This window comes from Medicago truncatula, chromosome 3 (genome assembly GCF_003473485.1).
Source record: "Medicago truncatula cultivar Jemalong A17 chromosome 3, MtrunA17r5.0-ANR, whole genome shotgun sequence".
Taxonomy (NCBI): Eukaryota; Viridiplantae; Streptophyta; class Magnoliopsida; order Fabales; family Fabaceae; genus Medicago; species Medicago truncatula.
In genome coordinates, this window is record NC_053044.1 from 35148380 (window position 1) to 35166332 (window position 17953).

At 35.2% G+C, this 17953-nt stretch overlaps 2 protein-coding genes across 2 annotated transcripts; both read left to right on the forward strand.

Moving 5' to 3' along the window:
- Positions 1 to 8932: 8932 nt before the first annotated feature.
- On the forward strand, positions 8933 to 17246 carry LOC112416077 (putative disease resistance RPP13-like protein 1). The gene is made up of 3 exons (XM_024779569.2): positions 8933 to 9269; positions 10313 to 13621; positions 16955 to 17246. The coding sequence occupies exon 2, from the start codon at positions 10335 to 10337 to the stop codon at positions 12639 to 12641; it is 2307 nt and encodes a 768-aa protein (XP_024635337.1). The 5' UTR covers positions 8933 to 9269; positions 10313 to 10334; the 3' UTR covers positions 12642 to 13621; positions 16955 to 17246.
- On the forward strand, positions 12734 to 13594 carry LOC11419034 (putative disease resistance protein At3g14460). Its single transcript, XM_024778936.2, has one exon. It carries the CDS (start codon positions 12734 to 12736, stop codon positions 13592 to 13594), a length of 861 nt encoding a protein of 286 aa, XP_024634704.2.
- Positions 17247 to 17953: the final 707 nt, after the last annotated feature.

Sequence of the window (17953 nt, forward strand, 5' to 3'; positions counted from 1 at the left end):
ATATAATTCCAATTTTACCCTTTTATTATTAATTTTTTACACTTCATTTTTGACTGGTGCTAGTCACACCAAAAAAAAAACAAGTTACACCCAAATTTATTTAAAATTTAACAATAATACCAAAATTGCCCTCTTCATGTAAATTTCTAAAAACCCATCTTTTATGATCATTCTGAACCCTTACCTCATTTCATCCACAAATCACCATAGATGTGCAACCAAGATCTGAATCAACATCTTTGTTATTGATATGTACTATATTCATAAAGGTTAGTGAATTTCATGAATTTCATTTTCGATGAGTTTCTATGTTTATTGTTTGTTTTGGTATGAGATATGCTTGTCAATTTGATTTTAAGTGAGAGGTTAGTGTAAATTAAGTTTACGTGTATGTATATAAAAGGGGTTAGTGTACTTTACGTATGTAGGTTAATGTAAATTCAAATTTACGTATGTTCAATTTAGGTTAGTGTAAATTCAGTTTACTTACGTTGTAAATTAAGTTTACTTATGTTCAATTTAGGTTAATGTAAATTAAGTTTACTTATGTTCAATTTAGGTTAATGTAAATTTAGTTTACGTGTATATATAGTATGTATATAAGAGGTTAATGTAAATTCAGTTTACTTACGTTCAGTCTAGGTTAATGTAAATTAAGTTTACTTAATTTAGGTTATTTAGTTTACGTATGTATATAGTATGTATATAAGAGGTTAGTGTAAATTCAGTTTACTTACGTTCAATCTAGGTTAATGTAAATTAAGTTTACTTATGTTCAATTTATGGGTATATTAGTCATTCTGGGGTGTAACTTGTTTTTTTTGGGGTGTGACTAGCACCGGTCTTCATTTTTTACCTTCACTTACAACATCATGAATACACCCCTAACATTTCTTATTCAAATTTTATTTCTGGAAAACTTTAAAATTTAATTCCGGTTTGTTTTAAATTTCCAGAAAGAAAATTGAAAGCAAACTAAAAAATTAAAGGGGGTTGGGGGGTTAAACGATATATTTATAAAATAACTAATTATATGATTGATTCACATTTGGATCTCAACTATAGTTGCACTGTTTTGATCTCATTGGAAAATAAAAAGGATGATCGATTCAAATGTCATATATTGAATTTAATGGAGTCTTCTAGTGCCTGTTATATGAATCAGCATGCAGATCCAACCTAATAATACTTATAACGACAGCAAACTGGAAAACATCATATACGTTTTTCGATGCCTGCTATGAATCGGCAACCTTTGCAATGCGTTTTTCGGTAGACCAGATCTGAACTGGAAATGGTGGTATGTGACAAATGAAAATAATGAGGTTTGTAGGTTTATAGACAAGGGTAAAATAGGTAATATCTGTAAAATGTAAGGGTGAAGGTATAGATGTAAGGGTATAAGGTTAAAAAATTCCTAATTTCATACTATTCTTTAATGAACTGTTCATACCCCACCACCATCATGATGGCCGCCACCACCACCTCCATAATCATCGTTTTCAACGTTTAAATTGGTCTAAATCGTCGGGTTTAATTTCGGATTTCGCGGGTCTGTAGCGGATTAAATTGATCCGGCTGAAGGTTGAAGATGATGTCATTTTTTAATCGTATGTGTTCTTATAAATATGAAAGAACGAAAATAAAATTAATTGATTTAATGCGTCGTATCGATTTAATTTATTTTAAAATGGTTTAAAGTCGTGAGTTCGAACCTGTCGTTGTTTTTATTTTTGTTTTGCTTTAATAAAAAATACGTTGATTAAAATAAATTTACATGTGAGTTTTTCTGTACATAAGGATTGAACCTAGAACCTCAAGGTACAACCAAATCATTATTAGCAATGAACTACAAAACCATTGATTAAAAAAAAATATGGAATAAATAATTAAATATTAAGTTTTAAAGTACATTAAGCAATTTGAAAATTAAATTACAGTGATCAACTACAAAACCACTGATCACGTATATTTATTATTTTTAAATAAGGATTAAATATGTAAATCGTCCCTGTAATTTGGCATGTTTTTGGTTTTCGTCCTTGTATTTTTTTTTTGTTCTAAAACAATCCCTGTAAGTTAATAACTTTTTGCTTTTCGTCCCTCCCGTCAAACTCTGTTACAAAAACGCCTTGCTGGCTAACAGTGAGTGACTTGGCAGGTGCTGACTTGGTCAAACATGCTTATGTGGACTGAAACCAAAAATGAAAAGGTACAGAGGGACAAAATTAAAAACACCTAAATAACAAAATATGAAATGTAGGTGGCCTTCCAGAAGATCCCTGACTATATTACAGGGACCAAAACCAAAAACGAAAAGTTACAGAAGGACGAAATTAAAAGTCACGAAGTTAAAAATTTGAAATTAAAAACCCTTGTTATTTCCATCTTCTTCCTCTCTCTTTGCCATATTCTTCTTCTTCTTCTTCTTCTTCTTTTGTGCTTCTGAAATCAGATGCCTGGCAACAATGTCTTCATCATCCATTATATTTTTTTCTTCAATTGAATTTCACGGCTTATTCATCGTATGGAACAAAATTAAAAATCACGAAGTTAAAAATCTCTGCCATCTTCTTCATCTTCTCTCTGTTGTATGGATTCCATTCCAACTTGTATTGATTTTGTTACGATAATATGGAACAAAGATGGATGTACCAATTCATATACCAAATTCCTTCCTTGGTTACCCCACAAGAAAATTAATAATAATAATAATAATGTCAAGCACAAGAATGATGTTTCCATTGTTCTTCTTATCCTTACAATTGTAATCTCACCCTTCTCATTTCTCATGTGCTTCAAACTTTGTCAAAATTCCACTAACAAGAAAGCATACACAACGGCAACAAAGAATGAGAATTTGTTTGACATATGGAATTATGATGGAAAAATAACATATGATGACGTTATTAAAGCAACACTTTGACATTAGATATTGCATCGTGACATAAGCACATGGAAGTGTATACAAGACTCAATTATCATGTGGCAAATTTGTCACCTTAAAGAAACTTCACAACTACGAAATAGATGTGTCATCTTTTGATGCGAATTTCAGAATTGAAGTGAGAATATTATCAAAAATAAAGCAGATAAATATTGTTAAGCTTTATGGATTTTGCTTGCACAAAAGAATCATGTTTTTAATCTATCAATACATGAAAAAAGAAAGTTTGTTCTCGGTTTTATATGAGGATTTAGAAGCTGTAGAATTTAATTGCAGAAAAAGACTTAATTGATGATGAAGACATTGTTAGCAGGGCATGCAATTTCAATGGTGCAGAATAAGAAGAATATGGCAGAGAGAGACGAAGAAGATGGAAACAACAAGGGATTTTAATTTCAAATTTTGTAACTTCATGATTTTCAATTTCGTCCTTCTGTAACTTTTCGTTTTTGGTTTTGGTCCCTATTATATAGTCATGGATCTTCTATAAGGCCACCTAAATTTTATATTTATGTGTTTTTAACATTGTTTGATTCACCGCTAGAAAATTGTAGCAATAAATATTTCTATAAACATTTTTCAACGTCACAGTTTAATTGTTGAGAAAATAATTGAAATTAAAATTAAAACAAACAAAAATATAAAAATAAATAAAGGAGGAATTGAAATTGGAAGTGTTTTTATAGAAATGTATTTAGCTGTAATGTTTTTTGTTATTATGTAATTTCATTTTTTTTTTTTTTTTGATTTTTTTTCTCTCTCATGAAGATGATGAATTAGTTGATGGAGATATAATGAAAAAAGATGAAAAACATATGAAGATGTTGATTTAATACTAAAAATCTGGAAGAGAGAAAATATGGATAAATAAAGAAAGGGAAATAAAGAGGAGAGAGAATTGATATTAGAAGAAAAATCATGTGTAGATGGTGTACCACAATAACATAGAGACCAAGTAAATCTAACCGTTAAGATCATAAAAGAAACTTGTCTATGGTGGGACTTATGGAGCAAGTGATCCATATTAGAATTTATCCTACATGTGATGTGTCATCTCTTGAAATCTGATTGGTTGAATTAAACGACTGCACCGAAGAAGTCAATTGTTCAACTTTTTCATAGAAGCTCTTATCTTTTATCTTCATCTCCATCAAAATTAACAGCATTATGGGCTACTACGTTAATGTTATGCTTTTATCTCCATCAAGATTAATAGAAAACCAGAATTAATTAAAAACTTCCAATATATTTAACAAGGGCCTTTTAGATTTAACAATGACTAATAGAATACCAGTTTTAAGGTGTACATTGATGCCTAGACCTGAGACCAGGAAACTATGATATATACTATATAGGTTTGGAAAATGTGATGCATCCCACTTAAGCCTTGCTTCCCAGCTTCCACTTTTGCTTAGCTCATTGTTACCTTTACAGACTACCAGAAATAGTAGGGTAGGGTCCAACGTTATCCTTAAACAACATACTTAATTGACTTAGTCGGTTACTCCGTCATTAAAATAGTCATCTTTTTTTTTACGTTAAAAAAAAAAAAGTAACCTTTTTATATCAACAAGATTATCATTTTGTGTTCTTAAGCAATACCATTTTTTTATTTAATCTTTTAATAAATTAATATTATATACATTACTCTTAATAACTTATTATTTTTTAAAATATAGACCATTTTATAAAATTACTATCTCATATAATAATTAATTTTAACATGTATCAAAAATATTTAGATGGCCGTAATTTAAAAACGGGACCGGGGGTAGTTTTTAAAAGTCAATGTAAAAATATTATGAATTAATTTCGTATGAACTTTTTTCCTCAAGAGTTTCATTTCGGTCTCTATATAAGCATAGGACATCCTCTTGTGTTTACCACATTACAACATTACAAGAGCATTGCATTCATATTTAATTTGATTTCTAAATTCATATTTAATTTGATTTCTAAAAGCATTGCATTCCACTAGTTACACTTCTATTTCTATAATTTCCACATCCCATTCCTTGTCATCATTGGATGCCAATTCCACAGAATTATAATTTTATAACCTCATTTCTTCTACTGTTTTTCAGCTTAAAAAAGGGCCGCATGGGTAGGCCATCAATGCCATTTATATACTCAACAATTTCATTCCAAAATTTATAAATATATCAACTTATGACTAACTTGTTTTTTTATGATGATGCATGCATTGCAGGGATTACACAGTGTCCCTCAAAATTGGCTGGCAATTCCGTACAGCCCTTTAACCTTTTTATTGACACGGGTACTGATTTCACTTGGGTTCAGTGTTTTTATGAAAAATGCCAAAGATGCACTATGGTAATAATTAATCATGTTTGACATAATTACATTAATCTAATAATTAATTAGTACTATATGTTGATCTTTGTTGGTTAATTTTGCAGCCTAGGGATAAACTTTATTATAAACCTAGCAAACTAGTGAAATATGGGAGTGCCTTGTGTATCATGAAGGATAAAAGACAGACAGTATTCCCATAGAAAGCTCTGATCGCACTTTAAATTAATATGGCAGGTGTTTAAGTTATTTGAAGGCTTCTTAATTATGAAAAAGAAATGATCCCATAAGGCACGGTGAGGCCAACATATTGTCCCAGCTTAAATCTAAAGGAGGAGGAGGTTATTTATACTTTGGAGATAACTTCATTCCCAAACCTCCTACCCAGATTAGTTGGACACCTATGCAGAGTCCCGCAAAGTAAGTAAATGGTTTAATAGATGGTGTCACTCATACATACATATACTATACATAACCTTAATCAATTTAATTTGTAATTTGTTTATGTAGAAAAACAAAGGTTATCGTAGAAGGACGCTATTTCTCAGGATAAAAAATCTACTTCTATTAGGGGTCTTCAATTTATGTTTGATTGCGGGACTACCCACCCATTCATTCTTCAATTCTAAAGATTATAAAGTTTTTTTTTTCAATCTGGTGAGAAAAATCACAGAAATTACTTAACTAAAAGAAACCTTATTATATATATCAATTTGGTCGTCTTTTTTTTTTTTAGGGAAACGTGCTTAGAGTATTTCATTAATCATTAAAGATTCAATACAATTGGGTATATCATAATAAACGGCGGGACTAGATAAAAAAGTGACCTCTCGTGCAAGAGCATGAGCAACCGCGTTGGCTTGTCGCCTAACAAACTCCACCCTAGAGTTAGAAAATAAATTACGAAACAAAGAACGACAAGAAGTCATAATAGAGCCAAATTCAGACAACTCGTTCCATGTAGCAAGGAAGGCATCAACTGTTAATTTAGAGTCTGTTTCGAAGTCCACATTATCAAACTGCATATCACTCATCCATTGCAAAGCAGAGTGCAGCCCTAAAGCTTCTCCAACATCCACCGAAACAATACAAGGATATGTGATAGACTTAGCCAGAACAAAACTATCTTCCGAATCGCGAACACAAATGCCAATACCCGTGCGATTATGATGAGAAGATAAGGCCGCATCGATATTACACTTGTATCTACCTGATGTAGGGGGCTGCCACAAAACTTTGTTGTGTTGGTGCGAGGAAGACGCCCCCATGTTCGTCGCCAATACCTGCTGAGGAGGCAAAGTGGATGCGAGAACAGCCGGAATATTCGCCAACTGCCAATCTGTAACCATATTCTTAGCACGCTCTACAACCACAACACTTGTTTCAGTGGCATCGTCCCAAACTCGAAGATTGCGGTGTTTCCATAAGCTCCACATGACAGTTGACAGACGTTGGGCTAACTCAGAAGACAAATTCTCCAAAAGAGAGAAAATAACATCCGTAACTGAAGTAGTATGACTGAGTGCATGTTGCACCGAGCTCCAAAGGCCGGTCCTGTTCCACACCTGTATAGCAAAAGGACAGTCGAAAAAAACATGCAAAAGATCCTCATGAGAAGAGTCACAGCTAGCACAGTTAGTGGTACAAACTACACCTTTATCTAACAAACAGACATGGGTCGGTAAACATCCTCGACACATGCGCCAAATTAAATTCTTAACTTTCGGTGGAAGTTTAAGGTTCCAAATACCAGACCAATACCCCAGACGCCATAAATAGGAAGAATCAATTAATTCTGTGACACACAACCTGTAAGCACTACGTACAGAGTAGCGTCCGTGCCTTTCTGCTTTCCAAATAATTATGTCTGCCTCAACCTGAGAGATAAGTGGCGTATGAAGTATTTTATCTGCAATATCCACGCTAAATACCTGTCGAACCACCTGCTCATTCCAGCTTTTGTCATGTAAATTCATCAAGTTATTAATAGTAAAATTATGAACAAAATGAGCACCTAGAATATCACTACGGATGAACTCCCCATTTGACAACCAAGGTTCGTTGAGAATGGGGATGGTAGCACCTGAGCCTATGCTCCACCGTGCTCCCCCACGCACTATAAATCTAGCGTGCATGATACTACACCAAACATAGCTCGGATTGTGTCCTAAAGTAGCCGTAAGATAAGAGCCAGACGGGAAATATCGAGCTTTAAAAATTCGAGCAACAAGAGAATCCGGTTCTGTAATGAATTTCCATCCTTGTTTCCCCAACATAGCTAAATTAAAAGCGGAGAGATCCTTGAAACCCATACCTCCATGAATTTTTGGTGCCGACAGTTTCTCCCAATTCATCCAATGTATCCTTCGTTGCGACGTTTTGCCATGTCCCCACCAGAAGGAATTCATCATTTAAGTGGGAATAGACTGCAAAACAGATTTAATCATTACCTCACGACCCGCTTTCGAAAGACACTTTCCACTCCAGGAATTAATTTTCTGCCAAACGCGATCCTTAATATACGCAAATGTAGCTTTACGGTCTCGGCCTATCATAGAAGGGAGGCCCAGATATTTACCTGTACCCAAAACAACTTGAACGCCAAGAATTTCAGTAATAACAATTTTAAGATCGTTAGGGACATTGCGGCTGCAATAGATCTCTGATTTTGGCATACTGATCGCTTGACCCGAGGCTAACTCGTAAGTGGATAAAATATTTTTCATCACATGTGCATGCTCCTCGGTAGCTTTAAAAAATAGAAAACAGTCATCAGCGAACAAAAGATGGGAAATAGAAGGTGCTTGGCGACAAACCTTGGTTCCCGTAAGAATACCTCTTCTCTCGGCGTCGCTGATGAGTGCTGATAAACCCTCTGCACATATAATAAACAAATAGGGGGAAAGAGGATCCCCTAGTAGGAGACCACGCCCTGGAATAATAGGGCGAACCTGCTCACCATTAACAAGCACTGAATAATCGACGGACTCTACACACATACGTATCCAGTGAATCCAACGATGATGAAAGCCCATCTTATTTAGGACAACCATTAAATAATTCCAGTCCATACGATCATATGCTTTGCTAATGTCAAGTTTGAGAGCAACATACGTATCTTCCCCGCATGTCTTGGCTTTCATGAAATGTAGGACTTCAATTGCTACCATGACATTATCAAGAATGGAGCGACCGGGAACAAACGCGGACTGGTTGTCAGATATACACTGAGGCAATACATTCTTCAACCTGTTTGCTAACACTTTGGATATAATTTTATATAACACATTGCATAGTGCTATTGGCCGCCAATCTTTCATGCTAACCTGCGTAGAACCTTTAGGAATAAGTGCAATGTTAGTAATATTTAACTCAGGTGGAAATTGTCGTGTATCTAGCCAACCACAACATTCCTTGAAGATGTCATCACTACATAAATTCCAAAAATGTTGATAGAAACCCGGACTATATCCATCGAGGCCGGAGCATTTGATTGTCCGGATGCATAGAGAAAATGGCAGCTCGAAACTCGGCCAATTTTAACATTCCTTCAAAATTTTTTTTTTAAATTTTAACATAAAATAAATATTATGCATGAGTCTCACCATTTTTTTTCTATGAATTAATATCGTCTACCTAATTCTTTTGTACCAAAAAAAAAATATCGTCTACCTAATCTAAAATACGTGCAATATAGTGTTTTGAAGCGTTTCTAAACTTTCGACCAAAAAAAAAAAAAAGCGTTTCTAAACAAAGGTTCGACGATCGCTGTTCTCTGCTCTACGACACGGTGCATTTGCTCGTTACTATTGGATTTGGATTTCTGTAACTTACGATTCGCAAACGAAGGATAGATAGAATGCAATTTCTGTGAGATTGAAACACGTTTTACAATCCAATTCTTTATTTTGTTCTCAATCCCAAGACGTGTCCGCTGCCTCCATGAGAGTATCTGGGTAAGGACGTTACCTTTTTCCGGCAAGCATCGCACACCATCGCCCCAAAAGAGGTACTAATAATAACCCTTTTTACTTTTCTTTCAAAGAAGTTTATTATTAGTAGGAATTGGAGTAGAAATTATATATTATCTAGGGATGATTCGGGATATAGATTCTTCAAGAAAGATAGAAAAATTTAACTGAACCTCTTCCATTTTAATCCTAAGCTGTGTTTGGATTGAGGGTTTAAGAGGGGAAGGGAGGGATTTCTTTTAATATATTTGCTGAATTTTTTGGGGGATTTCTTATTTTTGTTTCCCCTTTTTTTATTTGTTGATTGTCTTATGGTCTCTGTTTTCATTAATTCAATTTTTAACTTCTCTCTTTTGGGTTTTCATTTGTTCAAATGAATATTGTAGCTGACAAATCATGTTTCCATATTCTCTTGTATTTTTTTTGAAGAGTAATGATATTTGAACATCCATTTTTTAACAACTTTGTGACAATTTTCTCTCTCATACTCTTATTGTACTTTTATTCTCTCTCTTTTTTTATTCTCCAATGAAAAGAGAGGAAAAAGGTTATCACTAAAAGTTGTTGGAAATTGGTTGTCAAAATATCATTACTCTTTTTTGAATCACGAATGAAGGTGTTATTATGTGAAAACTTGTTGAATTTTTTATTTACTTACCCATATCGTTCGCCCGTGCGATGCACTAGTGGATCGTATTTGAGTAGAATAACATTTGTTCCTTTTTTGTATGGGAAAAAATTATTGAGGCTAACTTTGTCTTATTTTGTTTATTTTATTTTATTTTTAAATTGTAGGATAATCATATTTAGTTTTTTTACAAAAAATAAATAACCATTTTTTTTAATTAATTGATGGAAATATAGAAATTACATGTCATGCCTTGAAAAGATTGTCGAATTTTTCCGTTGTTTTTTGGTCTGGTACGGTAGTGAATATTGCACTAACACCGATCTTGTCTCCTTTTCTTACTTTCCTTAGTGATTATTGGGTTTCTCTTCAATCATTGACTGTGAGCTAATTGTTGCATTGAATGTTTCTTCTATTTTTTGTTTTGTTTTTAAATATTTATCACATTGTCAGGTTTGAACCGTTCCTTCACTAAATGGCTGAAATACTTGGGTCATTCCTCTCTTCCTTGTTAGCATCAAAGGTGGATAGGATATCCGTTCAAGACTTTAAAGATTTCTTTAAGGGCAACGGTATTGATGAGAGGCATCTCCAAGACTTAAGACTGCTTTTATTATCCGTCGCTACTGTGCTCAATGATGCGGAGGAGAAGCAATTTATTGAACCATGGGTGAAAGAGTGGACTGATAAAGTTAAGGATGTTGCATATGATGCCGATGACTTAATGGATGAGCTAGTCACCAAGGAAATGTATTCAAGGGATTTTGCTTCGTCTCTCAATCCATTTGCTGAACGACCACAATCTAGAGTTCTAGAGATTCTTGAGAGGTTAAGATCCTTAGTAGAGCTCAAAGACATTCTCATTATTAAGGAAGGTAGTGCAAGTAAATTACCCTCATTTACTTCAGAAACAACTTCTTTGGTAGATGAACGTCGAGTGTACGGTAGAAATGTTGATAAGGAGAAAATTATCGAGTTTTTGTTATCCAACAACTCCCAAGATGTGGAAGTGCCTGTAGTTGCTATTGTTGGGATGGCAGGAGTTGGCAAGACCACTCTTGCTCAGATATTATACAATGATTCACGAGTTATGGACCATTTTCAGTCAAGATCGTGGGCATCCGTTTCAGGAAATTCGAAAATGCAGGAAATAACTAAACAAGTTCTTGATTCATTCACTTTGTGTCAATCTGATGTCGTGGACTTCAATGGTCTCCAAATTCGGCTAAAAAAAGAATTAACAGGGAAAAGGTTTTTACTTGTTTTGGATGGGTTCGAGAATGAGAATTATCTTGATTGGGATATCCTTCAAATGCCTTTTGTTTCAGAAAATAATGGAAGTAGAATAATTGTTACCACACGTAATAAAAGGGTTGCCACAGCAATCCGTGCTAATCTAACTCATTTCCCCCCGTTCCTATCTCAAGAGGCTTCATGGGAGTTATTCTCAAGTCATGCATTCAAGTCTCAAAACTCAAATGAACGAAGTCGTGTTTTGACAGAAATTGGTAAAAAAATCGTTCAAAGGTGTGGTGGTCTCCCCCTAGCCACAATTACACTAGGGAGTCTCTTAAATTCAAAAGAGGACAGTGAGGAGTGGGAAAATGTTTGTACCAGTAAATTATGGGATTTATCAAGAGGGGGGAACAACATATTTTCTGCATTAATTTCAAGCTACATACGCCTGCCTCCATATCTCAAGCGGTGCTTTTCATTTTGTGCCATCTTTCCGAAAGGCCATAAAATAGAAAAAGGGAACTTGATATATTTATGGATGGCTGAAGGTCTTTTGCCACGATCAACAATGGGAAAGAGAGCAGAAGATATAGGAGAAGAATGTTTTGAGGAGTTGGTGACGAAGACGTTCTTTCACCACACATCGAATGATTTTTTAATGCATAACATTATGCATGAGTTAGCAGAATGTGTTGCAGGTAAATTTTGTTACAAGTTGACGGATAGTGATCCAAGCACAATTGGAGTGAGTAGAGTGCGCCGTATCTCATATTTTCAAGGAATATACGATGACCCTGAACATTTTGCTATGTACGCTGGTTTCGAGAAGTTGAGGACCTTCATGCCTTTTAAATTCTACCCCGTTGTTCCTTCGTTGGGTGAAATTTCCACTTCAGTTTCAATTCTATTAAAAAAACCAAAGCCTCTGCGTGTCTTCTCTTTGTCTGAATATCCGATTACCTTATTGCCTAGTTCAATTGGTCATTTATTGCATTTGCGGTATTTGGATCTTTCTTGGACTCCAATTACTTCTCTACCTGATTCTATCTGCAATCTGTATAACTTAGAAGCATTATTGCTGGTGGGTTGTGCTGATCTTACTTTGTTACCAACAAAAACATCCAAGCTTATCAACCTACGACAATTGGATATTAGTGGCAGTGGTATAAAAAAGATGCCTACAAATCTTGGCAAGTTAAAGTCTCTTCAATCGTTGCCTCGTTTTGTCGTTAACAATGATGGGGGATCAAATGTTGGTGAATTGGGGGAGATGTTGGAACTTCGTGGCTCACTTTCCATTGTGAACTTGGAAAATGTTCTGCTTAAAGAAGAAGCATCCAATGCTGGGTTGAAGCGTAAAAAATATCTTCATGAGGTCGAATTCAAGTGGACAACTCCAACACACAGTCAAGAGAGCGAAAATATTATATTTGACATGCTAGAGCCGCATCGAAACTTGAAAAGACTTAAAATAAATAATTTTGGTGGTGAGAAGTTTCCAAATTGGCTAGGGAGCAATTCAAGTTCTACTATGATGTCTCTATAACTTCTGTTACAAGGTTGCAAAAGGTGGGTCCGGAATTTTATGGGAATGGATTTGAGGCATTTAGTTCCTTAAGAATCATCAAGTTTAAGGACATGCTCAATTGGGAAGAATGGTCAGTCAATAATCAAAGTGGAAGTGAGGGGTTCACTTTGCTTCAAGAGCTTTACATAGAAAATTGTCCTAAACTGATTGGTAAGTTACCCGGCAACCTTCCTTCCTTGGATAAGTTAGTGATCACTTCATGCCAAACTTTAAGTGATACCATGCCATGTGTCCCAAGATTAAGAGAATTGAAGATCAGCGGTTGTGAAGCATTTGTTTCCTTATCCGAGCAAATGATGAAATGCAATGATTGTCTTCAAACAATGGCCATCAGTAACTGCCCATCTTTGGTCAGCATCCCTATGGATTGCGTCTCAGGGACGCTTAAATCTCTTAAAGTATCTGATTGTCAGAAATTACAACTAGAAGAGTCTCACTCCTATCCTGTCCTTGAGAGTTTAATCTTAAGAAGTTGCGATTCTCTCGTATCTTTTCAATTGGCTTTATTTCCAAAGCTTGAAGATCTTTGCATAGAAGATTGTAGCAGTCTCCAGACCATTTTATCTACTGCAAACAATCTTCCATTTCTTCAAAACTTGAACTTGAAAAATTGCTCAAAACTGGCTCCGTTTTCTGAGGGAGAGTTTTCTACAATGACATCACTTAATTCTCTTCATCTTGAGAGTCTTCCTACACTCACTTCACTAAAGGGCATCGGAATCGAACACTTAACCTCTCTTAAAAAGCTGGAGATAGAGGATTGTGGTAACCTTGCCTCTCTACCAATAGTCGACTCCCTTTTCCATCTAACTGTCAAAGGATGCCCGTTATTGAAATCGCATTTTGAAAGGGTCACCGGAGAATACTCGGACATGGTGTCTTCCATACCCTCTACTATTATTGAACCTTAGATCGCTCATTTTAACCATATACATCAGGTAATCTGCTCATTATTTAAGTGTATATTTTCATAGTAATACTATAATTGTATAGTTCATTGGTTGATTGAAAGTAGTGTGCTTGCATATCATGTTTGTCTAATATGAAAATTTCCTGTTGATCTGGCAGTATTTGGATATTCCTAGGTGCGTTTAGAGCAACAAAAAAAATATATAATGTAATTGATCGTAAGGTTGAAATGCTATTGTTCTCTGTTAGTGGTTTACTTTGGTTTTTATGCTATTGGTCTCTGACAAATGCTTGCACATGTCGAACACTAGACACGTCTTCAATGTGAAGTGTCGGTGTTACATAGATTAGGAAATGTGTGGGTATTGTTTTGGTGTCTGACATGTGCCGGACACTAGACAAGCCTGCAATGTGAAGTGTCTGTGCTTCATAGATTAAGAGTTCTTTATGGTCTGGATTATATTCTATTTGAGAGAGGAAAATTACTGGTTGGGAATGGTTGTGAGGACTGAGGACTGATTCGTTTGTGGTTGAGCGGATGGATTTGTTCGTGGTAGGATATGATATGAGGTGGTTCAAGAGATTGGGGAAAATTTGTGTTGGTTGGTAGGGAGGGAACTAGAATGTTTCCGTTACTAGTGTTGGAAGAAAGTGCTGAGAAAGGGAAATTTTGTCTCATGAACGTTGACGTGTCTTGAGAGAAAAATCTCTCTGGTTTTCAAATCAAACAACTAGTAACCTTTTGAGCCATTTAATATTTTCTAGCCCTAGGTTTGAACTTTGTTCTGTCAGAGGTGATGGTAGATGCATAACACAATGAGCCAAAACCCATGAGGGAGGCGATGTCTGATTTTGTATTAAATAGTATGTAATATCTGGTGTCCGTGTCAGTTCTTCATAGGTCACAAACTTTTGATACAATGAGAGGTATAGTACAGCTATGTTTATGCAAAATAGAATCGCACCAATTTGTGGATGTCTGATTTTGTATTAAATAGTATGTAATATCTGGTGTCCGTGTCAGTTCTTCATAGGTCACAAACTTTTGATACAATGAGAGGTATAGTACAACTATGTTTATGCAAAGTAGAATCGCACCAATTTGTGGGATGGCCTATTCTAGGGGGGGAAATTTCATGGGGAGTGCACCACTTATGGGTGTGGATACAATGAGGATTTTTGGTAGAGGAATATGAAATTGAACGTTAGGAATTATCAATATATAATACAGCATTTTTTTAGCATTGCCAATCATCTTCATGGATGGTATTTCCTAAAACATACAAATTATTAGTAAAAGGTGAATTGACATGAAAGGGATTTGGTTAGCTTTGTAACATAAAACATGTTAATGGAGAAATTTGGATGTATAAAGTGTCAAAAAGGATTGAACTATTGAAGATTCAGTCATGTAGATAGCAGTACCACTTTATGTGGCTGGCTGTAGCCACTTGACTGTTTGGCGAAGAGACGGCAATTGGTTTTATCATTTTATAAGAAGATAAAAAATTGAGGGATAAAGTGATATGATCTGTGGCACAGAATCTAGGATCCAGCGTGGTGAGGAATTACATGATGAGAGGTAGAGGTGTTAAATGAACTGATCAATTTGGAAGTAGCAGTTGGTGAGGTGTTTGGCAGTAAAGCAAGGAGGCTCTGAAATTGCTCGTGTTAAACTGGAAAGTGTTGAATCTTACTGGATGTTAGCATCTTGAAAACAAGTATATGAGATGCTGTGGGCAGCTTTCTTGGATTTAAAACTTGGTGGATATCCATGTTTTAGAAAACAAGTATTTGGGGTATGATTAGTGGCAGTGCGACCGCAGTGAGTGCATTGCCTTGCATTTCCTGGTTAGGAGGCACAGGACATGTTCGATTTCTCTTTGTTTTGGTTGCTGTTAGGTGCAGTTTGGACGACAAGAACAGATGTTTCTTCAAGGGTGGTGTCATGAATGTGCCTTTCTTGTGTACAACCATGGAGAATAAGTTGGTGATTGATGGCAGGGCTTCTTTAACAAGATCTGGGATTGGACTATGGACAACAGCAAGATTCTCATTCAGCCCTTGCAGGAACTACAACACTCAATCATTACTCGGAATTTTTGAATGGTGTTGGACACATTGCAAAGTCTAGAGGCTGATGAAGGGAAAGAAGGGACAGCTCTAAAGTTACATAGTTCATCCCAAAGGATTCTCATGTTATTACTGTAATTGGTTGAAACGAACATATCTGCTTGCTTAACTAACCATATCATTCTGAGCTTTATAAAATTCATTATAGAGTCGCTTTGGGACCCGAGAAATGGGATGCCGCTGCAGTTTCAAACAGGCACTACCTAGGGAAAAATGCTCCTTAAGGTCTTGCCAGGCCAAATAACGCTTATTGTTATATACGGTGAGATTGAGTGGCTTATCCAAGAAATTAGAAAAGTATTGCATCTTTTCCATTTCTTGTAGGCAGGATCATTCTCCGCAGGTGCAACAATGGTACCATTTGTGAACTCAAACTGGTTCTTCATGGTGAGACCAAAACTAGAGAAGGACTTTTGTTTGGATGAATGTTATAGGGGATTGATGAATCTTAAGAAAGGGAGCTTGTGGCAGCCACAGTGGTGCCGAGGAGGGGGGGAGTATTTCAGTTTCATGATATGCAGAAAAAGAATTTTACTTCTAACTAGCCAACACAAAATAACAAACACTTACTATTGAAATTAATCATGTAACAATTGAAGATGGAATGAGTGAACATTTTATGACAACAAGCTATTTCAAGGAGCTTGTATAACAAGCTGAAAACAGTTTATAGACATATCTAAACCTGTTGCAAACACATGCACAAATTCTTATGTCATAAGATAGGTCTAAATAAGCTCTTCCATATTGTCCAATTAAACTTATTCCATTCGTTACTTAGTAAGCATCATATCTGCATTCCTAGGTGCAGCTAGATCTTAGTACGGTTGCTGTGACTGTGACAATAGAGATGGTTTACTTTCTGAGAATATCTATTTTCAAGTGAATAATTGTTTGCTGTTTTCTGAAACAATAAAAATGCCAAAAGAATTATTTTCATTATTTCCATAAATGCATCATTCATACGACAGCATTTCACTTTTAGAGTCTCATTTTCATTCTTATTAGCAAGTTAAAATGAACATATATTTTAGAAAATGTTTTCACAAAGCAAACGAACCCTAGGATTGCCTGTTAGTTTACTTTTCAGTTTTCTCATTCAGTGGTATGGTTTTGTGTTTAGTATGGCTATTTTTAACTGTCTTCAATGACATGCTTCTGTTTATGAATAGGGCCTTTTAATTAAAACAGTTTTAATTAATTTGTATTTTATGTGTCCCTTCTTCCAGCCGAGAAAAGCAGAGGTAGAGAAGCAATAGGTAAAAAAATGCTGAGCGTATTAACTGCTGGGAATTGTCCTGTTTCTTTTTGGCCGGAGAATGCGGCATCTGATCACTTCTGTTGTCCGTCTTGCTGTATTCTGGGACTAAATTATTAAGTTCATACTGCATATGATTTGCATAATAATTGATATCTTTGAATTGCAGAATTTTGAAATTGTAAACTTGTCATGTATAAATTTATCTGGTCAAGTTGATGCTCATAAAGTTCTGTGAACGTTGTAGCTTTTTAATGTCATAATTTCTTGCTCAAAGCTGTCAAATGATATCAGATTATTAGTTCAGAAGTACAACTCACGAGTGACCAATTTATAATCGTAGCATAAGCACAAGTAAAACTGGAAGTCCATAACCGCTGGATTGGAGAAAATTACGTCATCTCTCAGGATGCAACTATTTTTCTATTTTGAAAAGATGATCCGCAAATTTATTGTGTATTCTTATTGGTTGTAGCATCGAAGAGAATCGAACATTAGATCTTGATAGTTTTGGCTCTTTGGTTTCTTAGGTTGCTCAAACACACAAGACATATAGCGTCAAAATAATGGAGTATCAATCGAAATGGTACAAGAAGACGATAGTGGATAATTTATTGCCACATCATTAAAATCACATATTAGTCAAAGTTTTTAAAATAGAGGCCAAAATTGTGCAATTAAAAAAAATTAAAGTTGTTTTGTCAAAATAGAGGATCAAAATTGTTTTAAGTTTAAAAAAACAAAGATCAAAGTTTTTATTTTTTATATTTAAAATTGTACTACTGTCCTGGAAACAGCCTATTATGTAAAAAACAAGGCAAGAGTGCGTACAATACACCAAATGGTGGGACTCTCTTCCCATATCTTACGTGTGCGGGAGCTTTAGTGCACCAGGCTGTCCTTAATATTTAAACAGGTCTTGCTAACCAATGCCTTCAAGACATTGGTTAAAGATTCTACGGATAGAAAT